Here is a 19,641-nt window from a genome sequence, read left to right as displayed (position 1 = left end):
AGAATTGAATGACAACATGAAATGCATGAATGCACATGTCATGGGTGTCCCAGAAGGGGCAGAGAAGGGAAAAAAATAATAGAGGAAATAATCAATGAAAATTTCCCCATCTCTTACAGATCCAAGAAGTGCAGCATACCCCAAACAGAACAGATCTGAATAGACCTATGTCAAGACACTTAATAATCAGATTATCAAACATCAAAGGCAAACAGAGAATCATGAATGCAGCAAGAGAAAAGCGATCCATCACATACAAGGGAAGCTTGATAAGACTATGTGCAGTATTCTCAGTAGAAACCATGGAGGCAAGAAGGAACTGGTGTGATATATTTAAGATACTGAAAGAGAAAAACCACCAACCAAGAATCCTATATCTGACAGAACTGCCCTTCAAATATGAGGGAGAGTTTAAAATATTCTCTGACCAACAGACAATGACAGAGTTTGTGAACAAGATACCTGTGCTATAGGAAATACTAAAGGGAGCACTACAGACAGGTAGGAAAAGACAGGAATGAGAGGTTTGGAACACAATTTTGGGTGATGATAGCACAGCAATGTAAGTACACTGAACAAAGATGACTGTGAGTATGGTTGAAAGAGGAAGGTTAGGAGCATGTGGGACACCAGAAGGAAAGAGGAAGGATAAAGACTGGGACTGTATAACTCAGTGAAACCTATGTGTGCCAGTTTGAATGTATTATGTTCCCCAAATGACAATATCTTTGATGTAATCTTGTGAGGGCAGACCTATCAGTGTTGATTAGATTGTAATTCTTTTCACCCCACCCAACTGTGGGTGGTGACTCTGATGAGATATTTCCAGGGAGGTGTGGCCCCACCCATTCAGGGGGGCCTTGATCAGTGGAGCCATATAAATGAGCTGACAAACAGAAGGAACTCAGTGCAGTGTAGCTGAGAGTGACATTTTGAAGAGGAGCTACAGCTAAGAGGGACACTTGAAGAAAGCACTAGAACTGTGAGAGGAGCTTCAGCTTATAGAGACACTTTGGAGACAACCTTGGAAAGCAGACTTTTGCTCTAGAGAGGCTAAGAGAGGGCAAACGCCCCAAGAGCAGCTAAGAGTGACATTTTTGAGGAGCTGAAGCCTAGAGAGGAACTCCCTGGGAGAAAGTCATTTGAAACCAGAACTTGGAGCAGACGCCAGCCACGTGCCTTTCCAGCTAACAGAGGTTTTCCAGATGCCATTGGCCATCCTCTAGTGAAGGTACCCAGTTGTTGATGCCTTACCTTGGACACTTTATGGCCTTAAAATTGTAACTGTGTAACCAAATATACCCCGTTTTATAAAAGCCAATCCATTTCTGGTGTTTTGCATTCTGGCAGCATTAGCAAACTAGAACACTATGGTACTCAACAATTGTGATAAAATGTAAAAATACGTTTTTACATGAGGGAGAACAAATGAATGTCAACTTTGCAAGGTGTTAAAATAGGGTGGTGCTTTCTGCCCATGGACGCCACTGAGGAAGCATCATTGAATTCTTTCCTCCTACTGCCATCATGTCTAAGTCAGAGTCTCCTAAAGAGCCTGAACAGCTGCAGAAGCTTTTCTTCAGAGGGCTGAGCTTTGAAACAACCAATGAAAGTCTGAGTAGCCATTTTGAGCAATGGGGAATGCTCACGGACTGTGTGGTAATGAGAGATCCAAACACCAAACGGTCCAGAGGCTTTGGGTTTGTCACGTACTCTACTGTGGAGGAGGTGGATGCAGCCATGAATGCAATGCCACATAAGGTGGATGGAAGGGTTGTGGAACCAAAGAGGGCTGTCTCAAGAGAAGGCTCTCAAAGACCAGGTGCCCACTGAACTGTGAAAAAGATCTTTGTTGGTAGCATTAAAGAAGACACTGAAGAGCATCACCTAAGAGATTATTTTGAGCAGTATGGGAAGATTAAAGTGATTGAAATCATGACTGACTGAGGCAGTGGCAAGAAGAGAGACTTTGCTTTTGTAACCTTTGATGATCATGACTCTGTGGATGAGACTGTCATTCAGAAATACCAAACAGTGAATGGCCACAACTGTGAAGTAAGAAAAGCCCTGTCTAAGCAAGAGATGGCCAGTGCTTCATCCAGCCAAAGAGGTCAAAGTGGTTCTGGAAGCTTTGGTGGTGGTCGTGGAGGTGGTTTTGGGGGGAATGACAACTTTGGTCATGGAGGGAACTTCAGTGGTCATGGTGGCTTTGGTGGTAGCCGAGGTGGTGGTGGATATGGTGGCAGTGGGGATGGCTATAATGGATTTGGTGATGACAGAAGCAATTTTGGAGGTGGCAGAAGCTACAATGATTTTGGCAATTACAACAATCAATCTTCAAATTTTGGACCCATGAAGTGAGGAAACTTTGGAGGCAGAAGCTCTGGCCCTTATGGTGGTGAGGCCAGTACTTTGCAAAACCACGAAACCAAGGGGGCTATGGTGGTTCCAGCAGCAGCAGTAGCTATGGCAGTGGCAGAAGGTTACAACAGATTTGTGAACTCAGCCAAGCACAGTGGTGGCAGGGCCTAGCTGTTACAAAGAAGACATGTTTTAGACAATACTCATGTGTATAGGCAAAAACAAACACGAGGACTATATTTGTGACTAACTGTATAACAGGTTATTTTAGTTTTTGTTCTGTGGAAAGTGTAAAACATTCCAACAAAGGGCTTTAATGTAGATTTTTTTTTAAGGGTGGCATTGGAGGAAAATACAATCAATGCAAACTAGAGACTATAGTTAACAGAAACTTTGTATTATGCTTCATTTAATGTAACAAAGGAATATACCAAGGCTAAATGCCTGTAAGAGAGGGACGTAAGGGAGGGGTATGGGACTCTTGGAATTGGTGATATTGTCTGACTCTTTTATTCTACTTTAGTTTAATTCTATCTTTCCTTTCATTGCTTTTTAGCTATCATGTTTTTTTCTTTCTTTCTTTTTCTTTTGTCTCTCTACCTTCTTTGACTCTTCTCCTTCCTTGTGGAAGAAATGGAGATATCTTTATATAGATAGTCATGATGGTGGTGAATACATAAATATGTAACTACACAGGGAACCATCAATTGTTTACTTAGGATGGAAAGTATGGTAGAAGAACAAAACCTTAAAAAAAACAATGGTTGATGAAGAGACCTTGAGGGCACTACATTGAGTGAAATAAGTCAGACCCATAAAGACAAATATTGCATGGTCTCACTGATATGAACTAATTATTATATGTAAACCTAGGCATGAAATATAAGTTAACAGGATATTGAATGAGGTTAAAGAACGGGGAGCATTGCTTTTTATAAGCGAATGTTCAACTAGGTTGAACCCAAGTGTTTGGAAGTGGATAGAAGTGATGGTAGCACATTATTGTGAGAATAACTAACAGTGCTGAATGGTGTGTGAATGTGATGGAAAGGAGAAGCTTAGAGTCACGTATGTCACCAGAAGGAAAGTTGGAGGTTAAAAGATGGGAATGTATAAAACAGTGAATCTTGTGGTGGACAATGTCTGTGATTAACTGTACAAACATTTGAAATCCGTTTCATGAACTAGAACAAACGTATGACACTACAACTAGAAGCTAATAATAGAGGGGTATACAGAGAAAAATATACCTATTGCAAACTATATACTACAGTTAACAGTATTTAAACATTCTCTCATCAACAGCAACAAATGTACTAAAAAAAAAAAAAAAAAAAAAAAAACTGCCGTAGGTGATCAGCAATGGACTTTCAACTAGAACATTTCCATGAAATGATTGGTTTCTCCTGGATATGTTGTTCCTGGTTGTGTGACGTCTGGACTTGTTCTCATGTCTTTTAAAAAAATTCTGTAACCTTCTGAATACCTTGTCACAAATCTCATCCTGCTTAAATCAGCTAGAGAGGGTTCTGTTGCATGCCACTTAGAATCCTGATTAATACAATGCCAAATGTTAACAACTAGCATTACTGTTAACAGTCATTTTTCTATCTCCCAAGACCCTCCATCCTTTCAGGAATAAGTATGAAAATTCATTTTTAACTAATCAAAGTAGATAGCTGAAAATGCACGTCTACATAAATAAGCCCGATTTAGTTATCTTCATCAAAAAACAGAAGAAACTTCCCCAGTAATTTCCTGCCTAAGGAAAACTACTAAGACACTAGGTTTGAGAAAATAGGGTCTGTCCCACAAGAAATAAAACATTGATTCATCAAAAATAATACACTGGGACTGGGATCCTCTCCATGACCTTCATCTGATATTAGTGAGTCTTGGGCAGCATGTTCTTTACATTTTCCTATGAACTGAGAGATTTTTGTGTGGGTTTGATTTATTGCTGGGAGAGAGTATATGGCAATGATTTCTCAGTGTCTTTGCCTACCGATCAAAGGGGCACTGAAGGTAACTGGCTGTAAGACTAAAGGACCTCCCAAAGGGCCTTCCAGATCTTATTCTTATGAATAAGATGGGCCTGGTTAGCCTGTGATCTCACATCAGCATATCACAGCTTATTGGCTAATCTTTCACAATATGATATGAATGGGAAACTTCTTCCTGGCTATTTCTAGAGAGGGCCATTAAGCAATGGCAGATTCTTTACAATTATAATAATAATTTGGGCTATAGCAGCCTTTCTTGATGCTCTGCCAGTGTATACTCTTCCCATTTGCACCTACATCTTTCTAATGCAAGTACCTATAGCTCTCTACACGGAAATTTTCTCTGGCTACAGAAGCTTGATGTTGTAGTACAGTCTGAATGTGCTGGGGAGTGAGCACCTCTGGGAGAATCCCTCAAATGATGACGGACTGGAGTTGGTGGATAAATAACTTATAGCTCCTTGGGTGGGAGAACTCTGAGGTGCTTTCTAGATCGTTTCCAAGAGGGTCTCGCAGAATTAAGCTCTAGTTGCTGACTGTGGTAACCTGGTCATTAAAGTACTGTGTAATGTCTATATTCCCTTCCCTGTCTCACTTCCCTGTTCCTTTACTGGTGCAACTCCCAAAGAAATTATTTGTGTTCAAACTCTTGTCTCAGAGTCTGTTTCTGGAGAAACCAAATCTAAGACACCAGCTAGGCTTTATATAGGACATACTATTTGCCATATGCTGCTCTAAGAGCTTTATATTTACTGCCTTACTTAATTCTCACCATGGTGTATGAACTAGATAATATTATTATCCTTATTTTATAAAAGAGAATCCTGAGGAACAGCAAGGTTAAGTGATTTGCCTACAGTCACACAACAAATAACTGCCGGTGCCAGAATTTGAACAACAGGCAGTCTGGCTCCAAAATCTATGCATTTAATCACTAAACTATACCACAGACCTGTGAGGTACAATTTAGGAGGCACTAGCTACATGTGGCTATTTCGATTTAAATTAATTAAAATTATATAAAATTAAAAATTCAATTCTTCACTCACCCTAGCCATAGTTTACATGCTCAGGAGCCACATGTGGCTAGCAGCTATTGTACTGGATAGCACAGATATAGAACATTTCCATCACTGCAGAAAGTTCTATTGGACAGCATTGCTAATAAACTATAGCCTGGAATGCAAGACCATTTTTTTAAACCTATGGTCTGACTTGAACTTTCTTAAAACTATAGAAACAGTGAAAAAACCCTAAGAAGCATTCCCCTATCCAGCAATTTCCTCTGTATGAGAGATAAGTGAGGGCTAGAAAGGTAGAGAAATGGCCTCTGAGGGGCTGAAGTAAATGTTACAAGTCAATACATTAGAGCTCTTGGACATTACTCCTAGGAGGGACAATTAGATCCTTCCCTTACCCTCCATACTTCTGCTCCACCCCAGCCAGTTCCATTGACCATGATTCTATTGCATTCCTGATAGCACTCAATTAGGTGGTGGAAATTCAGATAGACTGGGCCTGGAGGTAGCAGCAGATATATTAACAGTGACCAGAAGTAACTACCAAAAACACGATTGTAAGAGCCTGTGAAGAAGTATATGGATACCTGAAAATGGGGGACCAAAGCTCAAAAGATAGCAGTCCGGCATCAGCAAGCGTGGGGGTAAGAGGTCCAACTAACTCAGGGCCCTCACTGAGGATGCAGCACTGTGACCAATATTCTTTTGATGATGGCTGTGTGTCATCCAGAGAAGTTTAAGAGGAAATTATAATGCGTTTTAAAAAGTGTTCCATCCCAAATGGCTTTAAAAATGTGTATTTCCCACTTAAAGTAAAGTTTCAGTTACCTGGGAATTTACCTTAGTGAAAACATTCCATTTTCTGAAAGCACTGAATGAAGGAGGTTTTACTCTAATAAACTTTACAAGGAAGTTTTGAGGACCTGTATTTCTTCCTCTTTCACAGTGTGGGACAATGCTCTCAGAGGGGGAGGAGAGAGTCAATTTAGGTTCTGTGATTCTGAGCCAAGGGAGAAATTTAATCATCTGAGAGGAACCCAACCTGAGTAATTCCTGACGTCACTCACTGAGTCTGTCCATCTCTCAGAGGAACCAGCCTGGGCCTGGGCCACCATGCTTTGCTCATTCCCTGGCAGACACAGACAACTCTAAAAATATTCTTGGTCTCCAGAAGGGACTTCTGTGGGTAGATGTTGGCATCTCCGTTTCTCTGGGGCTTGGGGAGAGCAGCCCCCAAGCAGGTGGCTTGTCACGGGGAGGCGGAATCTGCTGAGGAACGTCCAGTGCATTGAGTGTAATTTGAGGGTTCTGCGAAGACTGTCGGCATCTCCCATCCTGTGGAAAGTCTCCTTAACTGGTTTGACAGAAAGAAAAGGAGTTTAAAGATGTACATTTCTAGTTATAAACTCTAGTAGGGTAGAAAAAGCCATCCAGAAGCAATGACTCTGGGAAAGCTCAGGGGTTTGAGCAATTGAGTGCATCTATGGATGGGCTGAAAAACAGGAGTGATTTCAAGCTTTCAAAAGGGGAATGTTGACCCAGAATTTCCTTCCAAATCCTTTGCGGTCTGATGCCCAACCCTGTTGGGTCCCAGAAAAGGAAGATTACCCTCTGAAAGGACCCTGTGAGGCTGTGGATTTAGGGACACAAACCAGAGCTGAGGGCACAAGTACAATGATGAAAGTATTCATAATGAATGGCAAGACTCAGCCTTCATTGCTCATTAGGCTTATATTCCACCCTCACATCACCATCCAACCCCCATCTTGCTGTCCCATACAGGAGATTGGAGGGCTCCTTTTAGGGCAAACAAGGAATGGCATGGATTTCTGCCCACCCCAGAAGCCAGGAGAGAAGCTGGAAACTGGTCTCTCCCCTTTAACAGGAAGCATGACCCTGCCAACAACTTGATTTTGGGCTTCTAGCCTCCAGAACTGTGAGACAATAAATTTCTGTTGTTTTAAGCCAATTAGTCAGTGGCACTTTGTTACAGCAGCCCTGGCAAACTAAGACACTATATAACCTCAGACAGCTAAGAGAATTGTTTCACTCAAGTAAAAATAGGAAGTCGTAAAAAGTAATATTGACAGAATTTCTAAAAAGAGCTCTTGGAAATAAAAAGTATGATCACAAGAACTAAATAATAATATAACTTTTGAAGATAAATTTGAAAAAAAAAAATCCCAGAAAGTGGAGCAAAGGAAAAAAATGAGAGGAGGGAATTATCAAAGATACAAACAAAAAAATTTCCCTGAAGTGAAGGATATAAATTTTCAGATTGAAAGTGCTTCCTTAGGACTCAGAACAAGGACACATCTTCATGTACCAAGGCATATCATTGTGCAATTTTAGGTGAATTTGGAGGAAAAGAGAAGATTCTGAAAGTTTCCAGAGAGAGAGAAAAAAGACTCCATATGAAACAAAAAACAAAACAAAATAACAACAACAACAAAGGAAATGGGTTTCTCAATAGTCAACTGGAAATGGAAGATAATAGGAATATTTGCAAAATTCTGAGTGAATATTATTTCTAGCCTAGAATTCTGTTTCCAGAAAAATCTATCAATCATATAATAGTGAATGTGCTCCACCTGAATATCTATTGAATAAATATGACAGTCCATTCTCGGTATTCGTAGCAGTTATGTTCTATGACGTCACTACAAATACTGAATCAGTGAATACTGAACCATTGTTCCAAAAGGAAATACAGAGTTAGGTTCCTGTGAGCCTCAGGTTGCATTTTTGTCAATCAAAACATAACTTTATTTTATGTGTGTTTTTGTTTAAAGATGTCTTATTTAATAAATATTGTTGATTCATTTACATTGTATTTGTGGCCAGCAGAAGTATAACTCATGCCTGAACAAAGCTTATCTAACACACCTGTTTTTCTGTAAGGCACTTATCTAGCGAGTGCGTATTTTCCCCATAAGGCACAAAATAAGCCATGGAAAGGACACCAGTTTACAGAATGAAAACAGAAACAAGGCAGAACAATTGTCTTCTCTCAGCCAGGACCTTGTGTATCATTGACTCAAATTTCTCCTGCTCTGCACATGTCCTCTAATGACACCGAAATCACTTGCTAGTACTGATTTTCGGATTACAAATACATTTTAGCAAGTAGGCTAATTTGCAAATACGGAATCTGCAAATAATGAGGATTGACTGTAGCTGACAGTATTATATTGAGAAGATATGAGTCGGGTAGGGTGGTGTTGGAAGTTTTATACAAGGACTGTAACATAAATACCAGGAAGGGAGAGGTTTTTATTTTGTTCATGGCTAAATTCCAAGTGCTTAGAACAATGTCTGGCACACAGTAGGCCCTCAAAAAATATTTGTCAAATGAATGAAACATTCTCTTCTAGAAAATTCATAAAGAAAACAATGTAAGTTATAATAAATCAAAAGCTTCACAAACTATGTTCCATGGAAACTGTTGATCTATAAAATTTTAAGACTTTTTTATTACACTGTTTTCTGATTTTAAAACTAATATATAAAATATTTAAACTGAGCATCAGAATATTTAAGAGATGATTTAAAAGTCAAAGATATTCCTGGGAAACTATTTTGTAAATCCTTATATTAGGCTGACCGGGGATGGCTTGAAGCTCATAACAGTTCCAGGGAAATGAAGATGCGATGTTCTCAATTTTAGAAAGCAAATTATTTTGTTGACTTTTCCTCTCATTCCCTCACTAATATAATACAAGGATAGTTAAGGAAAACTGCCTCATTTTGCTCCTCAAGCTGGTGCGCTCCCTGAGAAGCCCTCAATACTCTCCTAACATTAGATTCCAGAAAGTTTTCACCAGGACATGGATTCCTTTTATCAAATAAAAAGGGGGTGCGTCGTTAGCTCAACAAGCTTCTCTTCCATCTAATGCAACTAATTTAGATATATAGCTCAATTCCACTTGGCTGCGAGTTTACTGCTGACTGGCATTTATATTGTCTTAGGGTAATGAATCCGCGGGGCTGTTCCTTCGTTCACTGTCTCGCTCTCTACCCTCTTCACCAAACATTTGCTGTGCACCTATTGTCAGGTAGTGTTCAGACGCTAGTGGGGGAAGAATACGCCAAATAATGTTGAGTGCTCAGCGCTAAAATAGTAGTCCCATTGGGCACCCCAGAAGATAGCTAAGCTTCTGAATCGGGTATATTTGTGTTAAGATTGCTAAACCTCTCTCCCGGGTGAGCGCTCTCTGGTCAGGGCGCAGGGTTGCGAGTCCCGCGGCCTTGGTAAAAATTATCGCAGACTCCACGGGAGGCAGCCGCTCTCTGGATTGTACGCCATCAAGTCTGTGGAGCGGAGGGCGCAACCTCGGAATGCGCCCCGCGACGTGGCGGCACAACATCCTCTCCCAACCCTTAAGAGAAGTCGTGGGGACTCAGACTTTGTCTCTGGAAAGGGTGCGGGCTTTTCATACCCCAGGCCCCAGATTCATATTTTCAGGCGTCTAGGGAAGCCAAACACCAACCGGCATGTCCATACGCTCTTCTGCTTCCTTGGCTTTGCGCGCCACTGATGACTTCGTCGAGGTTAGCGCTAGCTTGGATCTCCACGGTCTGGGGCCTTTCATACCTTCTTCCCTACCGTCATCCCTCTGCTTGCCTAGCTATTTCTCTGTGTCCCCGGAGCCTTGTGGAAAATGGTGCTGCCTGGAGCCGCAGGGGCGAGCTACAGTCTCTGCCAAGGAACAGAGACCGTGGCGGTGGTCCGGGTGTAAACGGCAGAGGCCTCACGCAGGTAGCGCCTTTCCAGCTGCGCCTTTCCACCAGAATTAGGGAGAAGGACCCAGAAGTCTCCTCTCGGATTCGCAGTGCTTTAGGAGGAAGGGCGCCCGAGTGAAGGCCATCTCTGTATCCCTGGTTGCAATCGAAAAGCGAGCCCAACAATGTGGGTGCAGAGATACCTTTCCAGTGTACCAGAAGAATCCCCTAGACAGCAGCGGTTCCCGGTGCGGGATTACAAAGGTCCAAGAGTTCTTGGTGTTTTCCTGATCCACTTGCTGCCTGCCACAGTCCCGAGCCACATTGTTGGTGCTGCGCTGCCTTCCTGAGGAAGCCGACGACTCCAGGTCGTCTCACTTCCGTGAACTTTGCGCGCCGGCATTGCAAGGCGAAGGGAGTCGCCGGAGTCGGTGGTCGGGATGTTTTGGGGTCACCCTGGAGTCTCAATTGCCCGGGTGCTGGCGGCCAACCTCCGCCCGCTCCGCAGCAGATTCTGGGGCTAATGGTTTCCAGGGTCCTGCCACTGAGTAAGACCGGGGTGGGGGTGGGGGGTGGGGGGTAGACAAAGATCACCAGAGCTACCTTCTGACCCACAGAAACAACCGGTACCAGCCCTAGGGATCCCGGACGCCTCTGGCTTCACCCCCTCCCCTGTAGCCCCACGCGTGGCTTCTAGAGCGCGCTCTCTCTTAGTGCAGGAGGAGCCGGCGGGCATATTTGGGGGCGCAGCTGAGGAGTAGCTAAATAGCGCGCAGAGCCAGCCCGGAGGCACTGGGGTAGGTCGAGCTCTCTCCCTTTTTCCCTACACGCTCCTTCCTGCAGCGATCTCCTTGCACTTTAGGCCAGAGCGCCAATCTTCTCTCTATGACCCGGGAGCCCCGAGCGCTGGTCGCGCGGACTCCAAGAACCCGGCTTTCCCAAAGAACAGAGGGGGTGGGGGGGCTGTGTTCCTGTGCGTGGATGCATGTCTGTGTGCATGGATGTGTGTGTATTTGCTTGTGGCCCCCGGAGTGTACACCCCTGTGTGTGTAAAGTGTACTTGATTCAGGGTGGTGAAACACGCGGGCTTGCTTTCGGGTATGGGCGCGGAAGGTTTGTGTTTACGCGTGCGCATCAGTTTACTAGTGGCTGGTGAGGGCGCGTGTACTTTCAGCTGGTGCTTGTGTGCGGGTGCGAAAGTCAGACTGTGTGGCGGGGGGTCCAGGTGTGAAATGCGTGACTGTGCGCGGATCGGGAGAACCTCATGTGGACCCCCCCCCCCCACCTCCAACCCCTATCCTTCATAGACGATTTCTGCTGATAGCGCTTTAGAATCCAGGATTACTAGTCAGCCTCGCTGGGGGTTCAAGCTGCAGGATCAGGATATCACACTGAAGTAGGGTGTGAGACCTGGGTTCAGGAGCCCAGGAGGCCAGAGAAGCTCTGGTCCTGCACTGCCTGTGACGCCAAACTCTCCCCGACTCGCCCCCACTTTCTGGAGTTCTAAAGCTCTCCGTCCACTCTCAAGCCCTCCCTCGCCCCCAGCAATGACCTCAAAGCAGATAATAGTGGGAGCAAATGGCCCCCGCTCTAGTGAGCGGGTGCAGGAAGCGCGAGCAATGACGCAATCGGAGATCGGTGGGTCCTCTGATTGGCTGGTCCTGGTCACTTTGGATTGGTCGCGTGGGCTCGTGGGGACCCCCCTTCCGCTATCACTGGAATAAGAGCCCAGGGCTCGACCGGGAAGTCTCCCACTGCAAGCGTCGTGTCCTTTCCCGGTGGACTTGCCGCTCGCGCTGCCGCGAAACGCGCGTCGCCAGGTGAGGTACTTCCCACTCTGCCGTCACTGATAGACTGCTTCTCGATTAGTTCATCCAATTTGCTCTGAATGCCTGGCTCTCGCTTGCCTCTTTAACGCCGTCTCGGCCTGACCTACGGCTGGATGGTCCTACCCACGCTTCTCTGTTGGGTTCGGGAGAAAGTGGGCGGTTGGAGCTGTTTCCTACATTTTCCCCCAACGAGCGCTGGTGGAACCCTGGGCTCAGGGCTCTCCGCTTGTGTGCTGGAACCTCCGCGAGCTCAAGAAGGCGGGTCTGCGGCCCCTCGGTTGGTACCCGTTGGCTCGCAGGATCCTGCCGGAGTTTGGTGTGGGTGCCCTGGTGCCCGGTTTTGGTCTTTGGTGCACAGTGCTATCTGTGTTTGGTTGCCGGGACGGCGGAGTCCTGAGCCTGCCTCAGAGGCGACTCCAGCTGGCCGGCGTCCCCGGGACGTCGGACGTGGACCTTGGGCAGTGCGGTACGCGGACCAGGACGGTGCGTTAACCTCGGGGTGCGGGCGCTCAGCACCTCTTGTTAAACTGCGCTCCAACAGAGCCCCGCTCTGCCCGCAGAGCCCCTGGGCACCTGCCATTGGCACATTAACAGCCCCCCACCCCCATCCAAATCCGCAGGCTATTAGCGCTGCTCTCCAACCTACACTTTCCTTTTCTCCCACGCGTTGTCGTGAAGTCCAGCAAAGGGGAAAGTGGTCGGAGTATTCCCAGTCCCTGAGAAGACAGAAGCAATGGGAGAGCCAGTGTTCAACATGTGGGTCTGCGGTTGGTCTCTGCATAATCAGGTCTTTGCATAAGCTGTAGGTTCAGGTGCCTGTGTGTGTCTTTCTCCCAGACCAGAACCCCTCTCCCACCAAGCTTCCCCCAACAGGACACCTGTTTCTGCTCTACCAGCCTTTTAGTGAAATGTACCTTTCGGGTTTCACAGCAGTGTCTTGGGCCAAAGAACCGACATAGGCATGGGGATGTGGGATATTGTGCTCAGGTCACACAGCATTTGAGACAGAGGCAGGACTAAAACCTAAGTCTGTGGGCTCTCAGGCAATGCTTGGCTTGGTGCAATGGTAAACTCATTCTGTTTTTACAGAGAGGTGTCATGGGTTTTTGGAAGTTCTCCCCCTCCCTGGCTCTCAGCATCTTGGTCCTGTGCCATGTGGGCAGCCTCCAGGCAGCACCATTCAGGTGAGACAGCCCTGTTGGGAGCATACTCCCTTCCCACTGCCCCTGGGATCCGACAGTTTTGTGCCTCTAGGGTCACAGGCATGCATGGCTCTCAGTGATTCAGCATAGATGCTGATCAGATGGACACTGATCTCCTGCACTATCGGCTGCGACTCAAAGCAGCCGCCACCTCAGGGGAAGTGGCAGGGGTCAGGGGTCTGAGGTCCTGCACTGGGTTTGCTTCCCCTCCCCAGGTCTGCCCTGGAGAACAGCACAGACAAGGCTACTCTGAGTGAGGAGGAAGCACGCCTCCTGCTGGCTGCACTGCTGAAGGACTTTGTGCAGATGAAGCCCAGGGAGCTGGAGCAGGAGACAGAGACAGAGGGCTCCAGGTAAGGCTCCGGACTCCACCTGACCTGCCCAACACAGTGACTTCCTACTTCCTGGCATATCCAGGAAGATGGCTCAAAAGAGGTAGGGGAGAATATACCTGGCCAGGAAACCAGCAGGCTGTCATTGCTCACAAGGGCCAGGGGCTCAGGTATTCTCAGGCACCACTGAAGACAGGCCCAGCTGCAGCTTGAGGGACTGTAGTTAGACTACATAAAAAGTTCTACTTCTGAAGGCTGTAGGAAATGAAATGGAAAGGTGTGGAATCACTTACTCTGGGAATCCTGCAAGACCTCTCAGCAATGAAGGTAAGTATGAAGCCCAAGTTTGGACCTGGTATATGTCAGGAGGTTTGAGAAATGTGACCCCACCTGATTAACCTGCGTATGTTGTTCTTTCGTACCTGCAAGGAGCCTTCATTTCACATTTGCAAGTGAAAGCCTTGCAGAGGGTGGGGTCAGATAGAGCAGTGTCTAAGGTAGGTCTGGGCCATTAGATGTATATGATCTGCCTGCTGCCCATGGAGCTTCTGTGGAGATGTGCATGTTGTCACAAGCCAGAGAGAGCACCCTTCCCCAGCCCACCTTCCTGTGCACCCTGAGTTTGGAGCAGAGGCCATCCCCACCCTGTCCCCAGTTCTGTGCAGGCAGAGGCATGTGCTGTACCTGCGTTTGCCCTGAGAACTCCCTCTGCAGAGCATGAAGGAACTGAGCAGCATGTGGAATGCTGGGAAAGGTCACCCGTTCCCCACCGCAGCCCTCCCCCAATCCAGTCCAAACCTGCAGACTGGCCCAGTCTACCTCTGAGCTCTCCTGATGAAGGAGGTGTGAGCTACCCATTTGCCTGCCTGTCCTTCCCCTGCTCCATGTGCTCCCTTCCCTGTCTAACCCTCTGTGTGACTGCCCACAGGGGCAGACCCTGGTGCATGGTATTGTGTGGCATGTCTTTTCCCTGCAGCCTGGACAGCCCCAGATCTAAGCGGTGTGGTAATCTGAGTACCTGTGTTCTGGGCACACGCTCGCAGGACCTGAACAACTTTCTTACATTCTCTGGCATCGACTTCAGGGCTGAAACACCTGGCAAGAAAAGGAACATAGCCAGCAGCTTGGAGAGGGACCATTATCCCCACTTTGGGGTGCCCTAGGATGCCAACTGAACTCCTCCTACTCTTTCCTGATTACCATTCTTGCTTCCATCCATAAACTTGACGCTTGCAGAGTCCTTTCTGATTGTTCTTCAAGCTGGTATTTGTAGCTTTGCTTACGTCAGAGAATTTGAAGGCCCTCAGGATGAAAGGAGAGAGAGCAGAACTCATAGGCTGGTTTAGAGATCAGAGAGAGTAAGGGCAAATTAATGAGGATTTCTTGGCAGAGTCCCTCAATTCCTGCTTTTATATGTGCAAAAATTAGCACATCCCTCATGCCTCATCATTTGGTGAATAAACTTATTTTTCCAAAAGGACCTGAGCTGTGGTGGTCATTGCTCAGGCCCATGTCCAAGACTTGCTTAGGGCCACGCCCAGGGCCTACGCTTAGAAGTAGCCATATCCTCAGTGTAGATAGATACTGGGCTTGGTGGGTGATCCTGGTGAACCAGCTCAAGCATCAAGAACAATGTGCTAAGGAGCAGGTAGGTACTTCTGGGAGAGGATGCTGCAAGCCTTGTTTTCTGAGCTTCTTCCAGGTAAGACTCTAGGAAATTTTTATTTTTCCCATGGAGATTTTGTTGGTGCACATCTATGGGTTATAGCCTTTTGTACTTCCTTTGTGTCTCAGGGTGGGGCTGGGTCTTTGCTGACTACTCCTTTCTCATCCCAAAGGAACTGTATGTAAGAGATGACAAATGCAGGGTTTCAGCATATGCCCCACAGCTTGGAACTGGATTTTCTGGGGGCAGTCTTTGGGAAAGGCTTCTCACAAAGGCTGCTAGGCCATTTTTTTCCCTTACATCTTTAAAAATTGCATTTAGAAGGAACACTTATTGTTAAGTGGTGTGTGAAAGAGCTGCAGTTCTCTTTGTGAATGTCCCATGGGGCAGGCTCTTTTTCCCCCACTACTACCCACTCCCCTGCCCCTGACCTCTCCTTCTCCAACCTGACTTCAGAGTCACTGCCCAGAAGAGAGCCTGCAACACGGCCACCTGCGTGACCCATCGGCTGGCCGGCTTGCTGAGCAGATCAGGGGGCGTGGTGAAGAGCAACTTCGTGCCCACTGACGTGGGCTCCAGGACCTTCGGCCGGCGCCGCAGGGAGCTGCAGGCCTGAGTCACTGAGTGTCTCCAGGCAGAAGGTGACTGCATTTGTATTCTGGGAGATGGATGGGAAGGGGCTGCAGAGTTTTAAGATCCACATTTCAAAACCCACTGGTAGGTTCTTCAGTTCCCTTTTTTCCAGTTACATTCTTCCTCCTGAGGTGTAGTGAGTTCCCTCTAGAACTGGACTTGAAGGACAGAGTACTAGGAAAGGTTGCAGAGATGCAGTGTCACCTTTCTGAGAAGAGAAATGAAAAAAAGGAAAAGTCTTCCCGGATACAGAAAGGGAGGAGCCTGCAAAGCTTAACAGGGGCCACTCCTCATCAGTGAGCCCAGGTTCAGAAAGGGCTCAAGCCTTGATTGGTGTTCGCAGGTTCAGGCCAGAGGGTGTAATCACACTCCGACTAATGTTAATAATATCAGTTGGATTGTTTTTGTCTTCAATTGCCTTGCAAAGCCTGCTTATGGCTTCTAGTCATAATTTGTAAATACGGTCTAGTGAAAGAAGAGCTTCTGCAAATTACTGTTTTTTTTCAAGTAATAATTGTGATTATTCCATTCTCCTCCTCCTTCTCCTTTTTGGTCTCAGGTTACCATGAAGATGGACTCACTACTTACATCTCTGTTAACAACTTGGTGAAAGGCTGATGGAAGATACATGGTTGCATTCTAATAGATATTGAAAAAAAGCACCTTTGCCATTTGAAAGGAATGATACAATGTAAAATAAGTGAATTCCTTATTTGTTGCATATCATTTTTATACTTAATTCTATGTCCAGTAAATGTGATGGCATCTCTCATTAGCTTATCTCGTAGCAAACTGGTTCTCTGAGAGCCATCCTGCTGATCCTGGCAGCTCTGCCAAACCTTAGGGGGTGAGAAATCACTGCCACTTGTGGCCTCTGGGGATACATGGTAATGGGGGATGCTGTGCCTTGTGTAAGAATATGATTGTATAACTTATTTAAGGAAATGTCAATATTGTGCCATTTGTGAACTTCATCAAGATTAAAAACATATTTTGGATACATTTGGTTCAAGTCCCTGGTGGTTCATTTTAACTTGTTTTCCTATATAATAATAATGATAGCTAACATTCATTGAGTGCTTATTATGAGTCAGATGACATTCTAGGCAGTGCTTTATATTTGTTAATTCATTTAATCTTCTCACTGACCCCATGGGGATAGATACTTTCATTATTTCCACTTAACACCTGAGAAAACTGAGGCATAGGGAAGTGAAGTCCAAGGCCACACAGGTAGGCAAAAAAGGCAAAGCCAGTACTTTAACCCTGTTGTCAGTTTCCAGAGCTTACAGTTGAAACCATTGTATTATATACTTCTCATGGCTCCTGATGTTTTACAGAGATGTGTGAGCTATCCTTTCACTTAGCTGCCTCACATGCTAGACCCTCAGATTTTGGAGACACTTGGAGAATTTTAAACATAGAAACAACCTCATCTTTACATAATACAGTGAACCCGTTTACCCCTTACTAGGCATCAACAATAATCAATTTATGATCAATATTGTTACATCTATACCCCATCTACTGTGTTTCCCCTTCTAGAGTATTATTATAAAATTCATTCATAAATACTCACCATGTGTCTCTAAATGAGACAGATCCTTTTACCATAGCCACAATGCCAATTGACACCTAAAATAAATTAACAATTTCTTAATTATTTAATATCCATATGACATCCAGTCATGGTTCAATTTCCCCAATTACCTTATATTGTCCATATATATAATCAGTTTCACTAGGTCCTTAAATTTCTATTAGTTGATATCTTTTATGACTCTTCTAATCTAGAGGCTTCTCCATCTTTTTTCAACCCTTGCAATTTATTTGTTGGAGAGACTACCTCTTTTTTTTTTTCAGTAGAGTATCCCACATTCCAGATTCAGGTGATTGCATCCCTGTGGTGAGATTTACCAGGTTCCTGTATCTTCTGTATTTCCTGTGAATTGGTAGTTAGATCTAGAGTGAATGATGGGGAAGAGAAGTAGGAGATGAAGTCAGAGGAGTAATGGGGAGGTCAGAAGCTTTAGCACTTGTAGGGCGAAAGAGATTTAGGCTTTTTGTCAGTGAAGTTCTAGTCAGAAAAACAGAAACCACACCAGCAATTCTAGCAAATAATTTAATGTAAGGAATTGGCTAAACAGTTATCAGAGTACTGAAAAGGCAAAAAAGAACAAGAGCTATCACAGAGTTAGAAAGTGTAGGAAGTAGCTACCATCCTCAGGGCTACAGGGACAAAGGGAAGAGGGAATTGTAGATCGGAATCTAGAAACTTGGAGAAGGATTCTCAGATCACCAGGAAGAGGGGCTGACTGGCTGATGCTGGTATCCCCAAGGGGGCACAACAAGGCTGTCCCAGGAGTATGGGAAAGCAAAACAAAGCAGGAAACCAGAACCAACTTCACTGCCAGGGTAAAGAAGCATTGTGGGTGACATGGAGAACTGGAGGGGAAAAGCCTCTTGTTTCTCCGCCTTCTTACCTCCTTTTATTAACCCCAACTAGCAAAGCCTAATGGGGGGCCAGCTTGGGAAAAGCAAATGAGGTTTGCAGAGTTCCAGCCCCAGTATTTTTCTTAAACCATTTAATTTTAAATTTATACACTATAAAATTCATTCTTTTTGGTGTACTGTTCTATGAGTTTTGACAAATACGTAGTCATGTAATTATCAACACAGCAAAGATACAAAACAGTTCCTGCATACCCCCAAATGTCCCATGCTTCCTCTTTGCAGTTGATTGCTGCCCCCCCCCACCCCCAACCCCTTGTAATGACTGTTCTGTTCTTTGTCCCTATAGTTTTGCTTTTCCAAAATGACATACAAATGTAATCACTATGTAGTCTTTTGAGTTTGACTTCTTTTACTTAATGTAATGCATTTGAAATTTAACCATGTTTTTGCATGTATTGATAGTTTGTTTCTTTTTGTTGCTGAGTAGTGTTAAGTTGTATGGATGTACCACAGATGGTTTATCCTTTTGCCCATTGAAGGACACCTGGGTTGTTTCCAGTTTTTGGCACTTACGAATAAAGCTGTGCCCTTTTTTTTTTTTTTTTTAACTTTTTACTCTGACATACTTTCAAACTTACAGGACAGTTACCAAAATAATACAAACCTCATTCAGAGAAACTCCAACATAACCCTATTTCCGCAGTTACCCGCATCCACCAATTTTAACATTTTGCCGTTTGTTGTATCATTATATCTATTCACCCATCCATCCATCTATCCATTTATGTGTCTCTCTGTCCATCTATTTCTCAATCCATTTTCTGAACACCTGAATGTTGGTTGTATATATCAAGCTCCTTGAATTCTTACTACATTGTATTTACTAAGAATAAGGATATTCACTATGTAATCACCTTAAATGCAGTTATCAAGTTCAAGAAATGTTGACTGATATAAAGCTTATAGTCTATCTTCCAATTTTTCATATGTCTCTGTAATGTCCTTTTGAGTCTTTTCTACTCCCTTTATTAGCTCTCGTACAGGATCATGTATTGCATTTAACTGTCATTGTCTCTTTAGTTGCTCTTTTTTTAAAAATTGTGTGAACATATATACTACATAAATTTTCCCATCTCAGCCACTCCCAAACATACCATTTACAATGTCGTGGTAATCTCAACACTTACCATTACTGAAAATTCTCCATCTCCCCAAACAGAAACCCTACACCCAATTGTGCATTAACTCTTCATTCCCCCTGTCTCCACCCTGTCCCTGGCAACCTATACTCTACTTTCCATCTCTATGAACTTGCATATTCTCTGATATTTTCTTTATAGTTGTCATGGGGCTTAAGTTTAACATCTCATTTAACTTGATACTAACTGAACTCCAGTAGTATACACAGTGTCCCCTCCGT

General features: G+C 44.7%; 1 protein-coding gene and 1 pseudogene across 1 annotated transcript in view; both read left to right on the top strand.

Moving 5' to 3' along the window:
- The window catches only part of CALCB (calcitonin related polypeptide beta), a 177,861-nt gene extending 161,379 nt beyond the window's left edge, over positions 1-16,482 (top strand). Inside the window, exons 3-6 of the mRNA XM_037838483.1 lie at positions 13,024-13,118; positions 13,352-13,489; positions 15,591-15,775; positions 16,327-16,482. Coding sequence (XP_037694411.1) covers positions 13,033-13,118; positions 13,352-13,489; positions 15,591-15,750 — 384 coding nt within the window. The 5' untranslated portion in view covers positions 13,024-13,032 and the 3' untranslated portion in view covers positions 15,751-15,775; positions 16,327-16,482. The remainder of the gene's footprint in view (positions 1-13,023; positions 13,119-13,351; positions 13,490-15,590; positions 15,776-16,326) is intronic.
- Positions 1,528-10,866, top strand: LOC119536961 (annotated as a pseudogene).
- Positions 16,483-19,641: the final 3,159 nt, after the last annotated feature.

This window comes from Choloepus didactylus, chromosome 6 (genome assembly GCF_015220235.1).
Source record: "Choloepus didactylus isolate mChoDid1 chromosome 6, mChoDid1.pri, whole genome shotgun sequence".
NCBI classification, from domain to species: domain Eukaryota; kingdom Metazoa; phylum Chordata; class Mammalia; order Pilosa; family Megalonychidae; genus Choloepus; species Choloepus didactylus.
Note: the sequence above shows the minus strand (reverse complement) of the source record. Positions and strands in the feature narration are given on the sequence as shown.